The following is a 15881-nucleotide window of genomic DNA, read 5'->3' on the forward strand; positions in this document are numbered from 1 at the left end:
ATCGGGGTGTGTGTGTGTTCGTATCGGGGTGTGCGCATGTGTTTATATCGGGGTTTGTTCGTGTTTGTTTATATCGGGGTGTGTGTGTGTGTTAGTATCAAGGTGTGTGTGTGTGTGTGTTTGTATCAGGGTGTGTGTGTGTGTGTTAGTATCGGGGTGTGTGCGTGTGTGTTTCGGGGTGGGGGGTGCATATGTGTTTGTATCGGGGGTGTGTGCGTGTGTGTTTGTATCGGGGGTGTGTGCGTGTGTGTTTGTATCGGTGTGTGTGTGTGTGTGTGTGTGTTTGTATCGGGGGTGTGTGCGTGTGTGTTTGTATCGGTGTGTGTGTGTGTGTGTGTGTTTGTATCGGGGGTGTGTGCGTGTGTGTTTGTATCGGTGTTGTGTGCGTGTGTCTTCGACGGCGTCTGTTTGAGGAGCGTCAGAGGACTGAACGTCGTACAGGTTGCTGTGTGCAGGGATGCTGTGCTGCAACCGTACCCTGGTGAGGGTAGCTGGGGGTACGGGGGGGGGGGGGGGGTGTTAAACCAGTCTGAAGCGGTACGCCGGTCGCCCTCCACTCCCACTCCGCTGGGGTCAATGTTTGTAGTCCATAGCTCCGCAGTTAGTCAGGATTGGTTCTGATTAAGGCCTTTCTCTGAGCCCGGGTCCAGGTCTACGGCAGACCACTTGACCCCCAACCCATCTCTGATCCACGAGTACATAAAGCGATAACAAAGGACACCATGCGTTAGTCAAATAAATAAATTTAAAACCACTAAGCGCAGGGCAGGTACACTTCTGTATCTCAAGTGAATAAAGAAAAGAGGAAGACAACGAGTTTGGTTAGCAGAAATTAAACAAAAACCACCACTATCTGGTAAAACACCGCAACCAAACCCTTAAACCGTTGGCTGGGCGGGACTCCTTCATGGTGGGTTAGAGAGAAGCTGGGGTCAGGGACCAGGACAGGGACAGGGACCAGGACAGGGTCAGGGACCAGGGCTGAGGTCAGGGACTAGGGCTGGAGTCAGGGACCAGGACAGGGAACAGGGACCAGGGCAGGAGTCCCGGGCTGGGGTCAGGGCCCAGGAGGCTCTAGTAGGTGAGCCGGGAGGCCTTCATGTTGTAGCAGGGCCGGTCAGTGAGGGCCCCGGTCCCGGAGAACAGGGACAGACCCTCCCCCTTCTCCAGCACCACCTCCAGCTCCTGGAAGTCCTGCAGCCGGGCGACGTCCTTGTCCTGGGGGGCGAGGGGACAGACTGTTAGGGAGAGGGCCGAGGGGGACAGACAGTTAGGGGGAGGGCCGAGGGGGACAGACAGTGAGGGGGAGGGCTGAGGGGGACAGACAGTTAGGGGGAGGGCCGAGGGGGACAGACAGTGAGGGGGAGGGCTGAGGGGGACAGACAGTTAGGGGGAGGGCCGAGGGGGACAGACAGTGAGGGGGAGGGCTGAGGGGGACAGACAGTTAGGGGGAGGGCCGAGGGGGACAGACAGTTAGGGGGAGGGCCGAGGGGGACAGACAGTGAGGGGAGGGCTGAGGGGGACAGACAGTTAGGGGGAGGGCCGAGGGGGACAGACAGTTAGGGGGAGGGCCGAGGGGGACAGACAGTGAAGGGGAGGGCAGAGGGGGACAGACAGTTAGGGGGAGGGCAGAGGGGGGACAGACTGTTAGGGGGAGGGCCGAGGGGGACAGACAGTGAAGGGGAGGGCAGAGGGGGACAGACAGTTAGGGGGAGGGCCGAGGGGGACAGACAGTGAAGGGGAGGGCAGAGGGGGACAGACAGTTAGGGGGAGGGCAGAGGGGGGACAGACTGTTAGGGGGAGGGCAGAGGGGGACAGACAGTTAGGGGGAGGGGCCGAGGGGGACAGACAGCTAGGGGGAGGGCCGTGGGGGACAGACAGTCAGGGGGAGGGACGAGGGGGACAGACAGTCAGGGGGAGGGCTGATGCCACAGTGCGTAGTACAGTCCATACACAACATCCTATGGTCAAACACAGGCCATAGTCAAAACAGATCGCAAAGTTTGCATGGGTCGTAACCATGGTGATGACATGCCCCTTCCTTCCTCTTGGTTTTCTTCTTTGTCATCACGCTCGAATATGGGCTGAAATTAGGGATGGGGATCGAAACCCGGTTCTATCAAGGACCCGGTTCCGCTTTTTTCAAAACCCTAAATCATTAACGTTTGGGTACCACTTATAGATTATAGATACCACTATCGAGTGTCTGTAGGTCCTGTAACGTAATGTTGTGTCCCTCGAGTCGCGTCACGGCATTTAAATTAAATCAATCCAATCACTGCAGCGTGTCCACCAATGTTTTTGAATGGAATTGTAAGCAAACAGGTATTACAAGTAAAACAAGTGAAGTCTGGCAGTTAACTTTGCTCGCGAGGAAGTGCTGAACGGGTAAAAAGGGCGAAAATCACTTATTGTAAAGGGTTTTGTCAATGGCCAAGCACATTAGCATTGTGCATCAAATAAAGGCCAAATGCAGTACCTTCGACTGTCCCAGAGTTGAAAAGACTGTCTCCTCCTTCTCCTGTCGCACCACAGACGGGCCCGTCTTAATCATCCACTCAAAGTACGAGCGGTAATCGCACCCACAGACATTGTCGCTAGTCCCGTCAGTTAAAAATAGTAGTCCAATTGTGAAATCGGTGTTGTAATCGGCAGCATACAAGCCAGTATTCTTAAAAAGTAAATAAAGTTTCAGATGTGCTGCGTGATGATGTGTTGAGGTTGGCTCAGTAAAACGACTGTTAGGTTATCGTGATGCGTTCAAATGTAACATGAAGAAACGGTAAATTGAGTTTTTGGTGAGAAACATGAGTAATACTGTATTACTCATGTTTCTGCATTACTAATAGTTGTATATTGCTCTGATCATTTTTGTACATATAATATAGTGCTGTCAAGCGATTAAAATATTTAATTGCGATTAATCGCATTAATGTCATAGTTAACTCGCGATTAATCGCAATTTTTTTTCTATTCTAAATATCCCTTGATTTCGTGCTGCTAGCCTTTTAGTGAGATCAGAGAGTGTTGAGAAGGACAGTGAGAAGAGAGACCCGCAGTGAATTCAACCCGGTCCACTTGACATCGGGTAGTTACATGACAGTGGTAGGCCTACCGTAAAACTTCAATAGCCCAGGCTTTTATTTGTTTCAATCACTGAACTTTCGAACAAAACTCTTGCTCAGCAAAGATGGGAAATACTATAACATTTATTATTTAAACCAGTATGAATATTCCTACCGTACGTAGGCCTATACACATTACCAGGCTATCGAATAATGCACACACACACACACACACACACACACACACACACACACACACACAGAGTGGTAATCGGGAGAGTCGGGAGAATTCCCGGTGGGCCGTTAACGTTTCGGGGCTGTCGGGCTGATTACTGCGGGATAACAACATTGCGTTTATAAAGGTTCCTTACAGCGCCGTCCGGCAGCCTGAGCTGTGCGCCCGCAACCTCTCACTCACTCAACATACCCAACACTCACAAACTGTCAACACTGCAACCAAGTCGATTTTGTCTAGAGGGGAGTGACTGAGCGGCCCCTCCCGAAGTGGTAAAGCCCAGGTGGGCCTTGAACTGCGATAGGTCAGAAAGAGGTAACAGCTAATGACAACATTGAACTCTCGAGCAGGTTCGAACAGAGTGACACACAAACACACACACTTTTCAAAAGTTTTTCACCCGCTCTGTATCTTTGCTTGACCCAACAAGTTTGTGCGGCGTGCTAGTTGTTTTGTTTCCGGTGTAACTAGATCCAGTATGGTGTTGTAGTTTTTCTAACGTGGATAGTTGTTGGTAGACAGCAGGTGAAAAAACTACAAAGTTTGCCAAGCCAAAAGAGCGTTAATCGCGCAATAAAAAAAACTAACGCCGTTAAAATTGGTTTGCATTAATGCCGTTAATAACGCGTTAAACTGACAGCACTAATATAATATAATTATTTATTTCCTAAATATATTCCTCATCACTAAAAACACATCGTATTTCCACCAATTAATAGAAAAGTCTCGGATCGTCGAAAACGGTATCGATATCAATAAATATTAATGATCCCCATCCCTAGCTGAAACCGGGCGTTCCCGTGCATTTTAAATGTTGCCATTTAGAACGATAACAACTGCTTGTTTTGCCAGGTAACGGGTGGAGATATTTTTACATCCGGGAAAAAGCGTCTTGTTGCTGAATGAACAGTGGACAGATTCATTTGCATCTACAGTCGTGTGTTCTAAACACCGTCTCCAGTGTGTCCTGTGTTGTGGTTCCCCTGCTGTGTGCTACCTTTCTCTCAGGGTGTGGGTACCTTTCTCTCAGGGTGTGGGTACCTTTCTCTCAGGGTGTGGGTACCTTTCTTTGCAGGTTGTGGTTGCCTTTCAGCAGGGTGTGGGTACCTTTCTCTCAGGGTGTGGGTACCTTTCTCTCAGGGTGTGGGTACCTTTTTCTCAGGGTGTGGGTACCTTTCTCTCAGGGTGTGGGTACCTTTCTCTCAGGGTGTTGGTACCTTTCTCTCAGGGTGTGGGTACCTTTCTTTGCAGGTTGTGGTTGCCTTTCAGCAGGGTGTGGGTACCTTTCAGCAGGGTGTGAGTACCTTTCTCAGCAGGGTGTTGGGCAGCTTGCGGATCTTCTCCACGTGCTCAGTGCTGATGTCCAGCTCGCGGCAGCAGACCCGGAGCAGCGAGCGGAAGGTCAGCTCCTGGCGGTCCAGCTCCACCTCGATGAAGTCGTTGTCCCGCGTGTTGGGGTTCTGGATGCGGACCTTCAGCACCAGCTCTGGGGGGCGGAGAGAGAGGGGGACGGGGGGGTAGAGAGAGAGAGGGGGGTTAGTAGGGCGAAGGCGTCCTACAACAGCCATCCTAACCCCAATGGGTAGAATGCTTTGCTGAAGTGTGCACATTGTGCAGTGTTACCAGTTCCCTCAGTTCATACTGTCTGATGTCTACATACACATATGCTCTTCATGGGTAAAGATTGGAGGACAGGATACGTCTGACTACCGATAGGATGACCCTGGAAGCACCCCCCCCTCCCCTGGACCATGTGACCCGGGAGGGGAGGGGGGTCATCCTTCACTACATGCGTCAGCTCTGGACAGCGCGGTGGCCAGTGAGGCCTCGGCCCAGCGGCGGTGCCTTGGACGGCGGTACCTTGGACGTTGACTGGGAAGGTGCTGGTGAAGAAGAAGGGCTGGAAGGCGGGCATAGCTCCGCCCCCAGCCCCGCCCCCCGGACCACAGCTGAGCTGCTGGGGGACGGACGGCTGCCGGGTCATGGCGGGGTGCGCTCCGGGCCCCGGAGCCTGCACCTGGCTGCCGCTGCTGGGGCTGGGGGAGGCCCGCGGCGGCGTGCAGCCCGCCCCGTTCTGCGCTGCGTGGGGGGGGTAGTCCGGGGGGGGCTCCACCGACAGGTCCATGGGCAGCACCCCGTTGACCGCAGAGTACGGGTGGGGGTGGTGCATCCCGTTCTGCTCCGCCAGGGGGACGAAGGCCCCTGAGGGGGGGCCCGGCTGGCCGAGGGGGGCCAGGGTTGCGGGGGTGGTCAGGGAGGAGGCGTGGACAAAGCGAGCGTTGGGGGCGTCGCCCGCGGGGCTCAGCACCGCGGGCGGGGGCTGGTGGGCGGGGGAGAAGGAGGGGTCCTCTGGCTCGAGGTCCCCGGAGCTGCTCTGCTTCTGGAGCTGAGCCACCAGCTCCTCCACCTTGCTGTCCAGCTTGCTGTACATGAAGGGCGGGTTGGACAGGTAGTTGGGGATGATGGACAGCTCCGCCTCCTTCACCTCCGGCAGGTCTTCAACTTCCACTGGGATCCACAGAGAAGGACGTTAAGGATGAATAGAATAGAGCTCAAACAGAATCATGTTAAACAGACTCTTTACCTCCCAGCAGCCTCTTGATCTCTGGTTTGGAGGTGAGCTGAGAGGCGAGCTCATCCTTGGCCGTCAGTATCTCCATGTCGGCTCCAGAGTCCAGCAGGTACGACACAATGTGCTTGTGGTTCCGCTTGCAGGCCCAGTGGAGGCATGTCCTGTTGGAGGATCCAGAAGATCAGGGGAACTTTTAAAAATCAGGAATTGTGAATAAAAGACTCTCTAAGACACTGTTATCTAACTGTCGGGTAAAGCAACTTGGTAAAACAACCCGAATTATCGTCGCAATGTCAAAGTGGACACAGTGTTTTTTGTTTCAGAATCTTGATTGCTTCTGCTTTCTGATGGTGGACGTTCCTTTTCGTAAACCCAAACATATATTAAGTTCTCCTATACAGGTAAGAGACACATTCTCTGACAATCTGGTTGGCGAGAAATTGGATCACAGAAAGCATTTCAAACCCTTCAATTCCTTTTCTTACGCAGAGAATTCCTCAGATAGTCCTGGGATGGTCCTTATAAAGATATACTACTACGGTCTACACTCTAACTAAAAGTCGCCCAAAATTTTTACAGAAATGGTGAAGTCGTTCTTAAACAAATCTTTAATGTTACGTATGACATACTTAAGTCCACTCACCAGCCGTTGATCTCGTTCTGAGAGTTGACGTTGACCGCCCCCTCGACCAGGGAGCGCACCTCGTCCAGGTCCCCGATGGCCGCCGCCTCCCGCAGCCGCTCCTGGAGCTCCTGATCCAGCGACGTGGTGGACATGGTGGACATGGTGGGGTGTGGGGGACTGACTGAAGCTTAGCTGTTCAGAACCAATCACTGGACATAGTTCACCCAGAACACGGTGGAGTGAGGTGTTGACCCGGTGGTGTGACGGTTAGCCTCGAGGAGCTCCTCTAGTCCCGCGGTGCTCCTCCAGGACCGGAGCGTCGGTCCTTCAGCTCTAACTTATGGTTTTATGCTGATAATGGAGCGGTCATGAGAGGGACATGTGGCAGCAGTCCCGACACTGAGTAACATTGGATCAGTTTACGATGTTAATCCTTCGGCTCTGGCCCTCACGAAGACACTTCCTATCGGGGGACATTTCTCGATGTGACACATAGGAACCATCGTTCAGGTTCCCGTCTATAGCCCTCCTCAGCCTGCGATGTTCCGGGTGCCCGCTAGGGAGCGTCACCGCGGAAGACATTTAATATACATATCTGGACATAAAGTCAGGAAACACAACTGTTTACTGCACATTCTGAAGTTTCCTCACCTTTAATCCTAACCCAAACAAACCGTACAACACGTGTATTTGGCCGTGCAGGAACCTAAACAGAGTCGAGACGGGCTCTATGGTCGTCCATTTTTGTAGTCTTTATACACCTTGTTTATGGAGTCAAACTGACATGGAGTCGTACCCTCATTAAACATGAACAAAAAAGGACATGCGATTTAATTTATATCCTGGTGGGATATCAACGGTATTTATTGGGCACAATATGGAAAATAGCTAGTTTTATACATATATAAGGCTATTATGTTTCAGGGGGTGCATGGTTACACTTCCGTTTGCTACACCGCCTAAACTTCCATTTCCGGTTGACACCGAGCCTGGCGGAGCACTGTTGTGTAGCGCGAGCAGGAGGGCTGCCATTTTGATCTCAACGGTTTGGGAGAGAAGCGCCAAGGGGAGCTCCACACACACACACACACACACACAAAACAGAGGACGCTCTAAGCGGGAAGGAGGCCGGATTCAGCGAGAAGGAGGACGGTTTCAGTGGGAAGGAGGACGGTTTCAGTGGGAAGGAGGACGGTTTCAGCGGGAAGATGCTGTCCGCTGCGCAGCTGCTCGACGAGCTGATGGGCCGCGACCGGAACCTGGCGCCCGACGAGAAGCGCTGCAACGTCCGCTGGGACCACGAGACCGTAAGCCCCAGTCCCACCGCCCCGGACCCCCCCGGTCTGATTTAGCGTTATGTTACACCGTAAACCCCCGGACTACAGCCCCCCAGACCGGGCTGGTGCCGAGCTAATCCCGGGCCGTGGTACAGTGGCGGCCCGGAGCGCTGGTCGTGGCTAGCGGATGTAGCCTAGTGAGCTACCACAAAGGCTATTGAGTGACAGCTAACGCTAGCGCTCATAGCAACGGCGGCGCGAGGGCACTGTTCGCCTGTTAATCAGATATGAGGTGGTGATTAGTCTATAATAATGAAGTGGTGATAAGTCTGTAATAATTGTTCAGGTGAGAGAACCTCCATCTGAGCCAGGTTCATGTTGAACAGAAACACCGGTCCTGGAGTACAACACGTTAGCACACCGTTCTGTTCATGTAAACACCAGTAGTAACGTATTCATGTGGTGCCATCTAATGAACCTTCCTGTAAACCCCATTGTTACGTGTTCATGTGGTGGTATCTGAATACATTCATTTAAGCACCAGTTACGTGTTCATGTGATGGTATCTGAAAGCATTCATGTAAACACCAGTAGTAACGTGTTCATGTGGTGGCATCTAATGAACCTTTATTTAAGCACCATAGTAACGTGTTCATGTGGTGGTATCTAATGATCCTTCATGTAAACAGCCGTGTTAACATGTTTGTCTCATGTTATCTGAATACTTTCATGTAAACACCAGTACTAATGTGTTCATGCTGTCTCCTCCCAAGGTGTGTCGGTACTACCTCTGTGGCTTCTGTCCAGCGGAGCTCTTCACCAACACCCGGTCAGACCTGGGTATGACCTGAACACACTAACACATTTGGGGTGAACACATAAGGGGTGAAGCGTGGTGAACACATGAGGGGTGAACGGTGATGGGCTCATTGTTTTTCTCTTCTCTTTCAGGACCTTGTGAGAAAATCCACGATGAAAACTTGCGGAAAACGTATGCTTTGATATGTTTAATATTCACTGTTTAATTTGCTTTTAATAATTCTGATGTTTTTTTTATCAAAAGTGTCTTGCAGGGATTAAGATACTTTTCATAAGTGTAGTTTGACTTTTGGATCCTGGAGTTAAATAACCAAGTTCTCTGGCGGACACACCCACACCATCATCACGGTCCCCATGTTAAACCTCCTGCCCTGTGTGGCTCCAGGTACGAGAAGAGCTCTCGCTTCATGAAGGAGGGGTACGAGCGAGACTTCCTGCGCTACCTGCAGTCCCTGCTGGCGGAGGTGGAGCGGCGGATCCGGAGGGGCCACGCGCGGCTGGCCCTGTCCCAGGCCCAGCAGAACGCAGGGGTGGGTGGGAGACCTCAGGGGTCGGAGCTCCTCGCATGAGACACTTCTAAAATACCTATGAGAACAAAAGAACACTGTTGATGCTAGACCTTCATCAGTTAAATGGTTTATGGCGGTGTCCAGCCATCTAAAATAGGGGCTGGCTGAACATCTGCACACTATCCCATTCCCTACAGTCAGTGAGAAGATATACAAATTTATTTATAGAACATCATTCCAACACTTTTTGTTTTGTTGTTGATTTAAAGCCACTCCCTATTTAAGATGACTTAAGTGAGACAGTGAATGTCTCGTACGACCCATACACATATAGATAGATATAATTAGGTCATAGCCCTAGCGATATCACAACCTCCTCCTACCACAACTCTTTGCCAAAAAACATTTCCCCGAGAAGGCGTTCCCTCTGTAGAGTTTGTCCCTCCTGGGCCGCTGTAGAGCGGTGCAGCGTGACGGAGGAATCCCGTCCTCGTCCTAACCCAGCATTGGTCTCTGTTCAGGGTCCCGGTCCGGCTGGGAAGAACGATGAGAAATCGACGGTCCTGACGGAGAAAATTGAGGACCTTGTTCTTCAGGTCTGTTGCTCTGCAGTTTACACATTTCCTCTGTCTCAATGTCAGTTAACCGATTTGTAGAAAACAACCCAGAAGATCCCAGTGTCTGGGCTGAACGAGTGGCTCAGGGCAGTGTGTGGGAGCGACTGGAGGTAGCCCTGTTGGCCCTGGCTTGGCTTCCGATGGCCTCACCAGAGGCTGGAGGTAGAGCATCCCTATTGGCCCTGGCTCGGCTTCAGATGGCCTCACCAGAGGCTGTGGGTTTTATCTCACTTCCATTGGGTGTCTGTTGCGTTTTTGCTACCTTGACGTCTGTTACTTTTCAGGTAGTTTAGTTTTTTGAGCCTGTATTCAAATCTGGCTGAAACTGAAACCTTTTACATTTTTAAAAAGTAAAAGGGGCAGCTACAGAGTTAGATAATGTTCCGTCACAGGAAAAAATATATTCTCAGCAGATCTCATCAGCCTCACTCTACCAGCGTGCCAAGGCTTAAAATAGACACGTAGAACGTATCAATGGATTCCTATTTCCATCCAGTGCAGAGAAAAGACGTTGAGCCCTGGGCACGATAGCCCTGCGGTCACTACTGTATCCCCATGGCTGTTGTCCCTTCCTCACTGTGTGTCCGTGTGTCCAGATCGAGGAGCTGGGCTCGGAGGGCCGGGTGGAGGAGGCGCAGGGCATGATGAAGCTGGTGGAGCAGCTGAAGGAGGAGCGAGAGATGATCAGCGCCAACCCCTCGGTGGGTCCGCCCCTCGTGGACTGCATGCTCAGCATTCACCTTCTTGCATTTTAAATGTTAGGACCACTTACGACCCAGAATGGAAGAGGCAACATTGTAACAATGGTGGGTTTGTTTTGAGCAGACCATCGAGAGCTTCGCTGCTCAGGAGAAGCAGATGGAGGTGTGCGAGGTGTGCGGTGCCTTCCTCATCGTGGGCGACGCCCAGTCCAGGGTGGACGACCATCTGATGGGAAAGCAGCACATGGGCTACGCTAAGATCAAGACCACCGTGGAAGAGCTCAAGGTAACCTTGACAACTGCACCGATCCCACAGTCGTTATGGCTGGGACCTCCAGAGCTCTAAGGTCCAACATCCTCTCTAGCTAAAGCAAGAGGCCTAACCCCGAACCTGCTCACTGATTCATACTAAGACACATCAAGTAGCTTTGGAATACAAGCAATGACTAAATAGTTAACGTCTCGTCGATGATTGTATATACTGAAATATTATTTGGTTGACGTGCAGAATGCTCCAAACAATCAGGTTAAATCGTTGTGATATTGAGTGAAGGGTCATGTTTCTGCATATTGTTTATTTGTGTGTTTTTTTTAGACCTAAGGAATCAAATAAGTACTAGGCTTTCACCAGTCTCTGCAGCCCATCTGGGTGTGCTCCTCATGTCGGAGAAGCCCGTCTCGGACGGGCTTTAGCTCCTCGGACCCTTGTAGTACAATGCCACGCCGTGTGTCTTTATTCACGTGTGTCTTGAGGGGATGGTGATTCTGACGTTAGTCATGAGGGGATGATGATTCTGACGTTAGTCATGAGGGGATGATGATTCTGATGTTGGAGTCAATAGTGGATGATTCTGACGTTAGTCCTGTTGAGACGCTTCATAGGGTCCTGTTCATAGAGTCCTGTTCCATCTGCAGGAGAAGCTCCGGCGCCGCTCGGAGGAGCCTGCCGGAGACGCCTCGCCCGTCAAGAAGGACCGCGAGGCATGGGAGCGGGAGAGGGAGGAGCGGGAGAAGAGGAGGAAGGAGGAGGAGGAGAAGGAAAAGGAAAAGGAGAAAGAGCGCGAGAAAGAGAGGGAGAAGGAGCGGGAACGCGAGAAGGAGAAAGAGAAGGAGCGCGAGAGAGACCGCGACCGGGAGCGGGAGAGAGACAGGGAGCGGGAGAGACGAGTGAGGCGCAGCGCCTCCAACAGCCGCCACTCCAGCCGTGCCTCGGACCGCAAGCGCAGCCGGTCCCGGGAGAGGAGACGGTCCCGCAGCAGGGACCGCGATCGCAGACGGAGCAGGTGCTAGTCTGCCCCCACACTCTGACACGCACACACACCCCACACACACACACACACACACACACACACACACACACACACACACACACACACACACACACACACACACACACAGACACACCATATCAGAAGGAACCACTCGATGGCTCTTAGTTTGACTTGGTCATCATGGGGGCATTGGTGGCACAAATGCAACCTCAGACACTTTGAGAGACCTGGACACAACATTGTTGATACTCAAACAGTTCAGTTCAGCTCAGTTATAGTGTCAATGTCGAAACGTATGATTTAGAGACCAACCCACTGTGTTTGGTCAGGCTCATTGATCACCTTTAAATGATGTCTGGTGTTTCTGTAGCTTTATTCTGTACAGTCGGAAGGCAGCGGTTCTCTGGTGTTTCTCTAGAGGAGCTTTATTCTGTACAGTCTAATGGCAGCGGTCCGTGTTTCACCCCCAGGAGCCGGGACAAGGAACGCCGCCGCAGCAGCCGTGACCGCCCCGAAAAGAAACGGCGCTCCCGCAGCCGTGAGAGGAAGAGATCCCGCAGCCCCGAGCGCAAGTCCCACCGCCACCGCAGCCGTAGCCGAGACAAGGAGAGGGAGAAGGAGAGGGAGAGGGAGAAGGACAGGGACAAGGAGCGAGACAAGGACAGGGACAAGGGACGGGAGAAGGACAAGGGGCGCTCGTCAAGAGACAAAGGTGCGCTTCACGGTACAGTTTTCATGCCTCTCAGTCCTTTGTAGTACTGCACACATTCTGTGGATCCGTTGCTGCTGTAGCAGTGGAGGAAGGGCCTTCTTAAAGGGAGGCCATGCGGACGCCCGGGTCAGGGGGTCCGGATCTGTTGAGCGCGGCGGTGTCTGTTGACAGGCCTCCTCTGACCCTCTGACTCTGCTCCTTGTGTGATTCTCTTCCGGTTGTCGACGGGCCGCCTCTGACCCTGCTCCTTGTGTGACTGTTCCTCTGACTCTGCTCCTTGTGTGCAGACCGTAAGGACACGGAGGAGAAGAGGAGCAGCAGCGGCTCGGTGAAAGACAAGCCTTCTGATGGCAACGGCACGGCGGCCCCCCAGGCCTCCTCCGACGCAGAGCCCATGGAGAGCGAGCCCGCGCCCCCCGCCTCCTCCCCCAAGCTAAACGGCCAGCAAGAGCTCCTCCATTCTGAAGGTGACACTCAGTCCAATTAAAACTGATCTGATAGGACCTCAGATCAGACTCAGGTAAGTGCGCCTCTCTCCCCGCCCTCCCTGGCACTCAATCCCCCCCCTTCCCTCAACCCCCTCTTCCTGTCCAGCCCCATCTCCCCTCTCACCCCCTCAAACCCATCTCATCCTACGCTTCTCCCTCCCCTTCCCCCCTCACCTCTCCCCGAAATCGTGGATTGTTAATGCCTAATGCCTCTATGGTTTTTGTCTCATGTACTGTATGCCTATATCTATACATATCTCTACCCTGTGCATCATAAGTGTGAGCTGAAGATGAAGGACTAGGCCTGATGAATGGGAAGTAGAAAGGTCACACAAAGCCAGGAGGGAAAGGCCAGTGTAGTCCTGATAAGAAAAACCCTGAGGTACCCCATACCACGGGCTCTGTCCAGCACAGAGCCCGTTCGAGCTGTTATCCTACTGGTCTGTCAAGCCATGTTGTTTGTTCTCCTGTATTCACCCTTTTGATTTCCTGCTTTATCTCTCGTATGGTTAGAGCTCATTAAAGTATCCATGGGGTGTGTCTGTCTAGAAGCACACTGGCTGTAAGGGCATCATGTTTTAAGTAAAGAAGCTAAATTTGATGTTGACATTTGATATAAACTCATATTACCGATAATGACGGTTACTGCTCATCCCATCAAGTCATGGATTATAATAATGCTATCAGTGTGTTTTCTTTGGGGGGTGATGGTGTTTTGAGCAGACTCTGGGTGTTTTTTGGGGGGGGGGGGGGGCGTGTGTTAACGTGACTCACTAACTGAAGGGTAGGGTTTATGGAATGACTTGCAGCTGACTTCCATACCTCACACAGCGATGGTGTTGTGAGCGAGACCCACATGAGAAAAAGGCAAATTAAAAATCATGGATACTCTGACTCTCAAACTGTGCAGGTACTCACCCCAGGTACTCCTTTCTCTACCACATTCATTTCTGAATGCTGTTGCCTGTCAAATAAAACCCAAAAGAAACTCACTTCAGAGATGTAACCTGAAGGTTGATGTGTCATTTTAAAGGTGTTTTAATGTACTCTCACCACCCCAATGTATTACTTGTAGAGTTTGAGTAAGGTCTTTGGAAAATGTGTCTTTCACTGTTTACTCTTTACATCTTAATTACTCAACGTACACCGTCTCTCCAGCCATTACCTCATAGCCTTTCTGTTTAAGCTGTTTTATCCAACTATCTAGTATCGCATGTAATTAATCGCAGCTGATGAAGCCCAGTAGCGATATTGAAACGGCGGTCCCAGATTAAACTCTAGCGCACTAGGAATGTGTGGTGGAGCTCCTGCTCCCAGTTCATATCGTGCACCTTATCGTTGTGTTGTGACGCCAGCGTTAGGGGGAAGGTGTTGACATGAGGAGGCGGTGGACAGGACCTTGTGGAGGGTCCATGCTAACATGTCTGTTTGTGGATTCTTTTCTGACATGGCAGGAGAAGCCGGGACTTTGTAGAGGAGGAAGATCTGGAAGAGCCCCGCCCTCAGTGAATCTGACGCTGCTTAAAAATAAGGTGAACCACAGATTAGTGGCTTATTTAAAACGGAGAACTAGGAACGGAATTGTTTTTAATTGTAAAGTGTGGAGAGGAGAAGGTTCCCGTGTTTTTCTTCATTGTTTTCCTGGAGATCTTTTTGTTTGGTGGGAGTGGTTAAACGGTTCATACGCAAAGTGTTTACACACTTAACCAAAATGCAGATTTTGAAAATCCCACTATTGCTTTTTCGGACTTTCTCTACCATTCTTATGTGTTGGCATTTAGCACAGTTCTTTTCAACGCTAGGAGTGTGTCTTGGCCGTGGGTCTGACCTCCACCTCTCAAGTTTGTGTTCCTCATCCACTTGATTGAAGCGTATGTTCAATGCTAGACTGATGTTAGGTCCTGTCTGTTCCCTTACAAATGAGGGACTTGGGTCACCTTGTAAACAAAAAAGAAAATGCATTTTGATCAAAACATTTCAAGGACCGAAAGTTTTGTTGATTTTAATGCTCGTTTGTCTTGATGAATTAAAAGAGCTAAGGTTTTCTTGCGTTGTGTTCTTTGTGTTTCCTCGTTTCAAACATTGTGACATGCATTTTGATTAAGATTAGGACCAGAAAGATGTTCAAAATACACGCGTCCAGAACCACGCAAACTTCACTCTTGACAAATTCAAGGGTGGGGCTCCATGGTCACTTAATAAAGTGCATGCCAGGCAAGCAATATAAGTAAGTTCTGATATTGAATATCTAGAACATTTTTAGGTAAAGAAATTTGCTAATTTCAATGATGAAACCAGTTCTGGATTAAAGTTGACCACTCATAATTTCGATATGCTGATGTTTTGTCAGCAGCAGTGAGATTGAGTGTCCTTCCAGACTGAAGCCATCAAGTTTCTACACTACACCATGTAGTGTAGGAATAGGTGTCATAACTGGAAGAGAACGGCATTAAAAAGTAGTGTAGATATAGGTGTCATAACTGAAGAACGACATTAACATGTAGTGTAGGTAGGTGTCATAACTGGAAGAGAACGGCATCAACGTGGAGTGTAGGTATAGGTGTCGTAACTGCATTAACATGTAGTGTAGGTATAGGTGTCATAACTGGAGGAGAACGGTATTAACGTGGAGTATAGGTGTCATTACTGGAAGAGAACTGCATTAACATGTAGTGTAGGTATAGGTGTCATAACTGGAGGAGAACGGTATTAACGTGGAGTATAGGTGTCATTACTGGAAGAGAACGGCATTAACATTGTTGGGTACGAATTGCACTGCCAGCCTTGGTGGATCCTTTGATTAAAATGTTGTGTGTTGCCATGGTTATGATGACATGATAGGCCTTTAGTGGTGTTAGTCTCCCAATTCAGGCATCCCACTGGTTATTGTGGCCTAATGTGACTTTGCCCAGCTGGGACCAGTGCCCTTACGTTGGGCTCTGGATTGGTTTTGGGCTTCCAGCAGGTAGCATCACACGGCAGGGCCCTGG

General features: G+C 50.8%; 2 protein-coding genes across 4 annotated transcripts; one reads left to right on the plus strand and one right to left on the minus strand.

Annotated features, from left to right (window-relative positions):
• Positions 1-103: 103 nt before the first annotated feature.
• On the minus strand, positions 104-6973 carry ankrd40 (ankyrin repeat domain 40). The gene is made up of 5 exons (XM_079746781.1): positions 6516-6973; positions 5885-6033; positions 5161-5808; positions 4605-4786; positions 104-1218 (listed from the first exon to the last, which is right to left on the minus strand). The coding sequence occupies exons 1-5, from the start codon at positions 6656-6658 to the stop codon at positions 1075-1077; spliced, it is 1266 nt and encodes a 421-aa protein (XP_079602907.1). The 5' UTR covers positions 6659-6973; the 3' UTR covers positions 104-1074.
• A 513-nt stretch (positions 6974-7486) lies between these two features.
• Positions 7487-14936, plus strand: luc7l3 (LUC7-like 3 pre-mRNA splicing factor). 3 transcript variants are annotated; one of them, XM_079745749.1, is made up of 11 exons: positions 7487-7804; positions 8548-8614; positions 8726-8765; positions 8979-9123; positions 9624-9698; positions 10316-10420; positions 10545-10706; positions 11336-11703; positions 12162-12415; positions 12691-12923; positions 14346-14936. In XM_079745749.1, the coding sequence occupies exons 1-10, from the start codon at positions 7706-7708 to the stop codon at positions 12888-12890; spliced, it is 1515 nt and encodes a 504-aa protein (XP_079601875.1). In that variant the 5' UTR covers positions 7487-7705; the 3' UTR covers positions 12891-12923; positions 14346-14936. The 3 variants fall into 3 exon arrangements, with proteins under 3 accessions (XP_079601875.1, XP_079601874.1, XP_079601876.1); XM_079745748.1 differs by having other exon boundaries at positions 12691-14936; XM_079745750.1 differs by having other exon boundaries at positions 12162-12403; positions 12691-14936.
• The last annotated feature ends 945 nt before the right edge of the window (positions 14937-15881 follow it).

Source organism: Pollachius pollachius (assembly GCF_949987615.1).
Source record: "Pollachius pollachius genome assembly, chromosome: 11".
NCBI classification, from domain to species: domain Eukaryota; kingdom Metazoa; phylum Chordata; class Actinopteri; order Gadiformes; family Gadidae; genus Pollachius; species Pollachius pollachius.

Coding starts and splice junctions, on each gene's coding strand:
- ankrd40 (XM_079746781.1), bottom strand. CDS start 6,658: ATGTCCACCATGTCCACCACGTCGCTGGATCAGGAGCTCCAGGAGCGG. Junction 5,809..5,884: donor GATCAAGAGGCTGCTGGGAG/GTAAAGAGTCTG, acceptor TGTGGATCCCAG/TGGAAGTTGAAGACCTGCCG. Junction 1,219..4,604: donor CCAACACCCTGCTGAGAAAG/GTACTCACACCC, acceptor CTCGCCCCCCAG/GACAAGGACGTCGCCCGGCT.
- luc7l3 (XM_079745748.1), top strand. CDS start 7,706: ATGCTGTCCGCTGCGCAGCTGCTCGACGAGCTGATGGGCCGCGACCGG. Junction 8,615..8,725: donor CAACACCCGGTCAGACCTGG/GTATGACCTGAA, acceptor CTTCTCTTTCAG/GACCTTGTGAGAAAATCCAC. Junction 12,416..12,690: donor AGACAAAGGTGCGCTTCACG/GTACAGTTTTCA, acceptor CCTTGTGTGCAG/ACCGTAAGGACACGGAGGAG.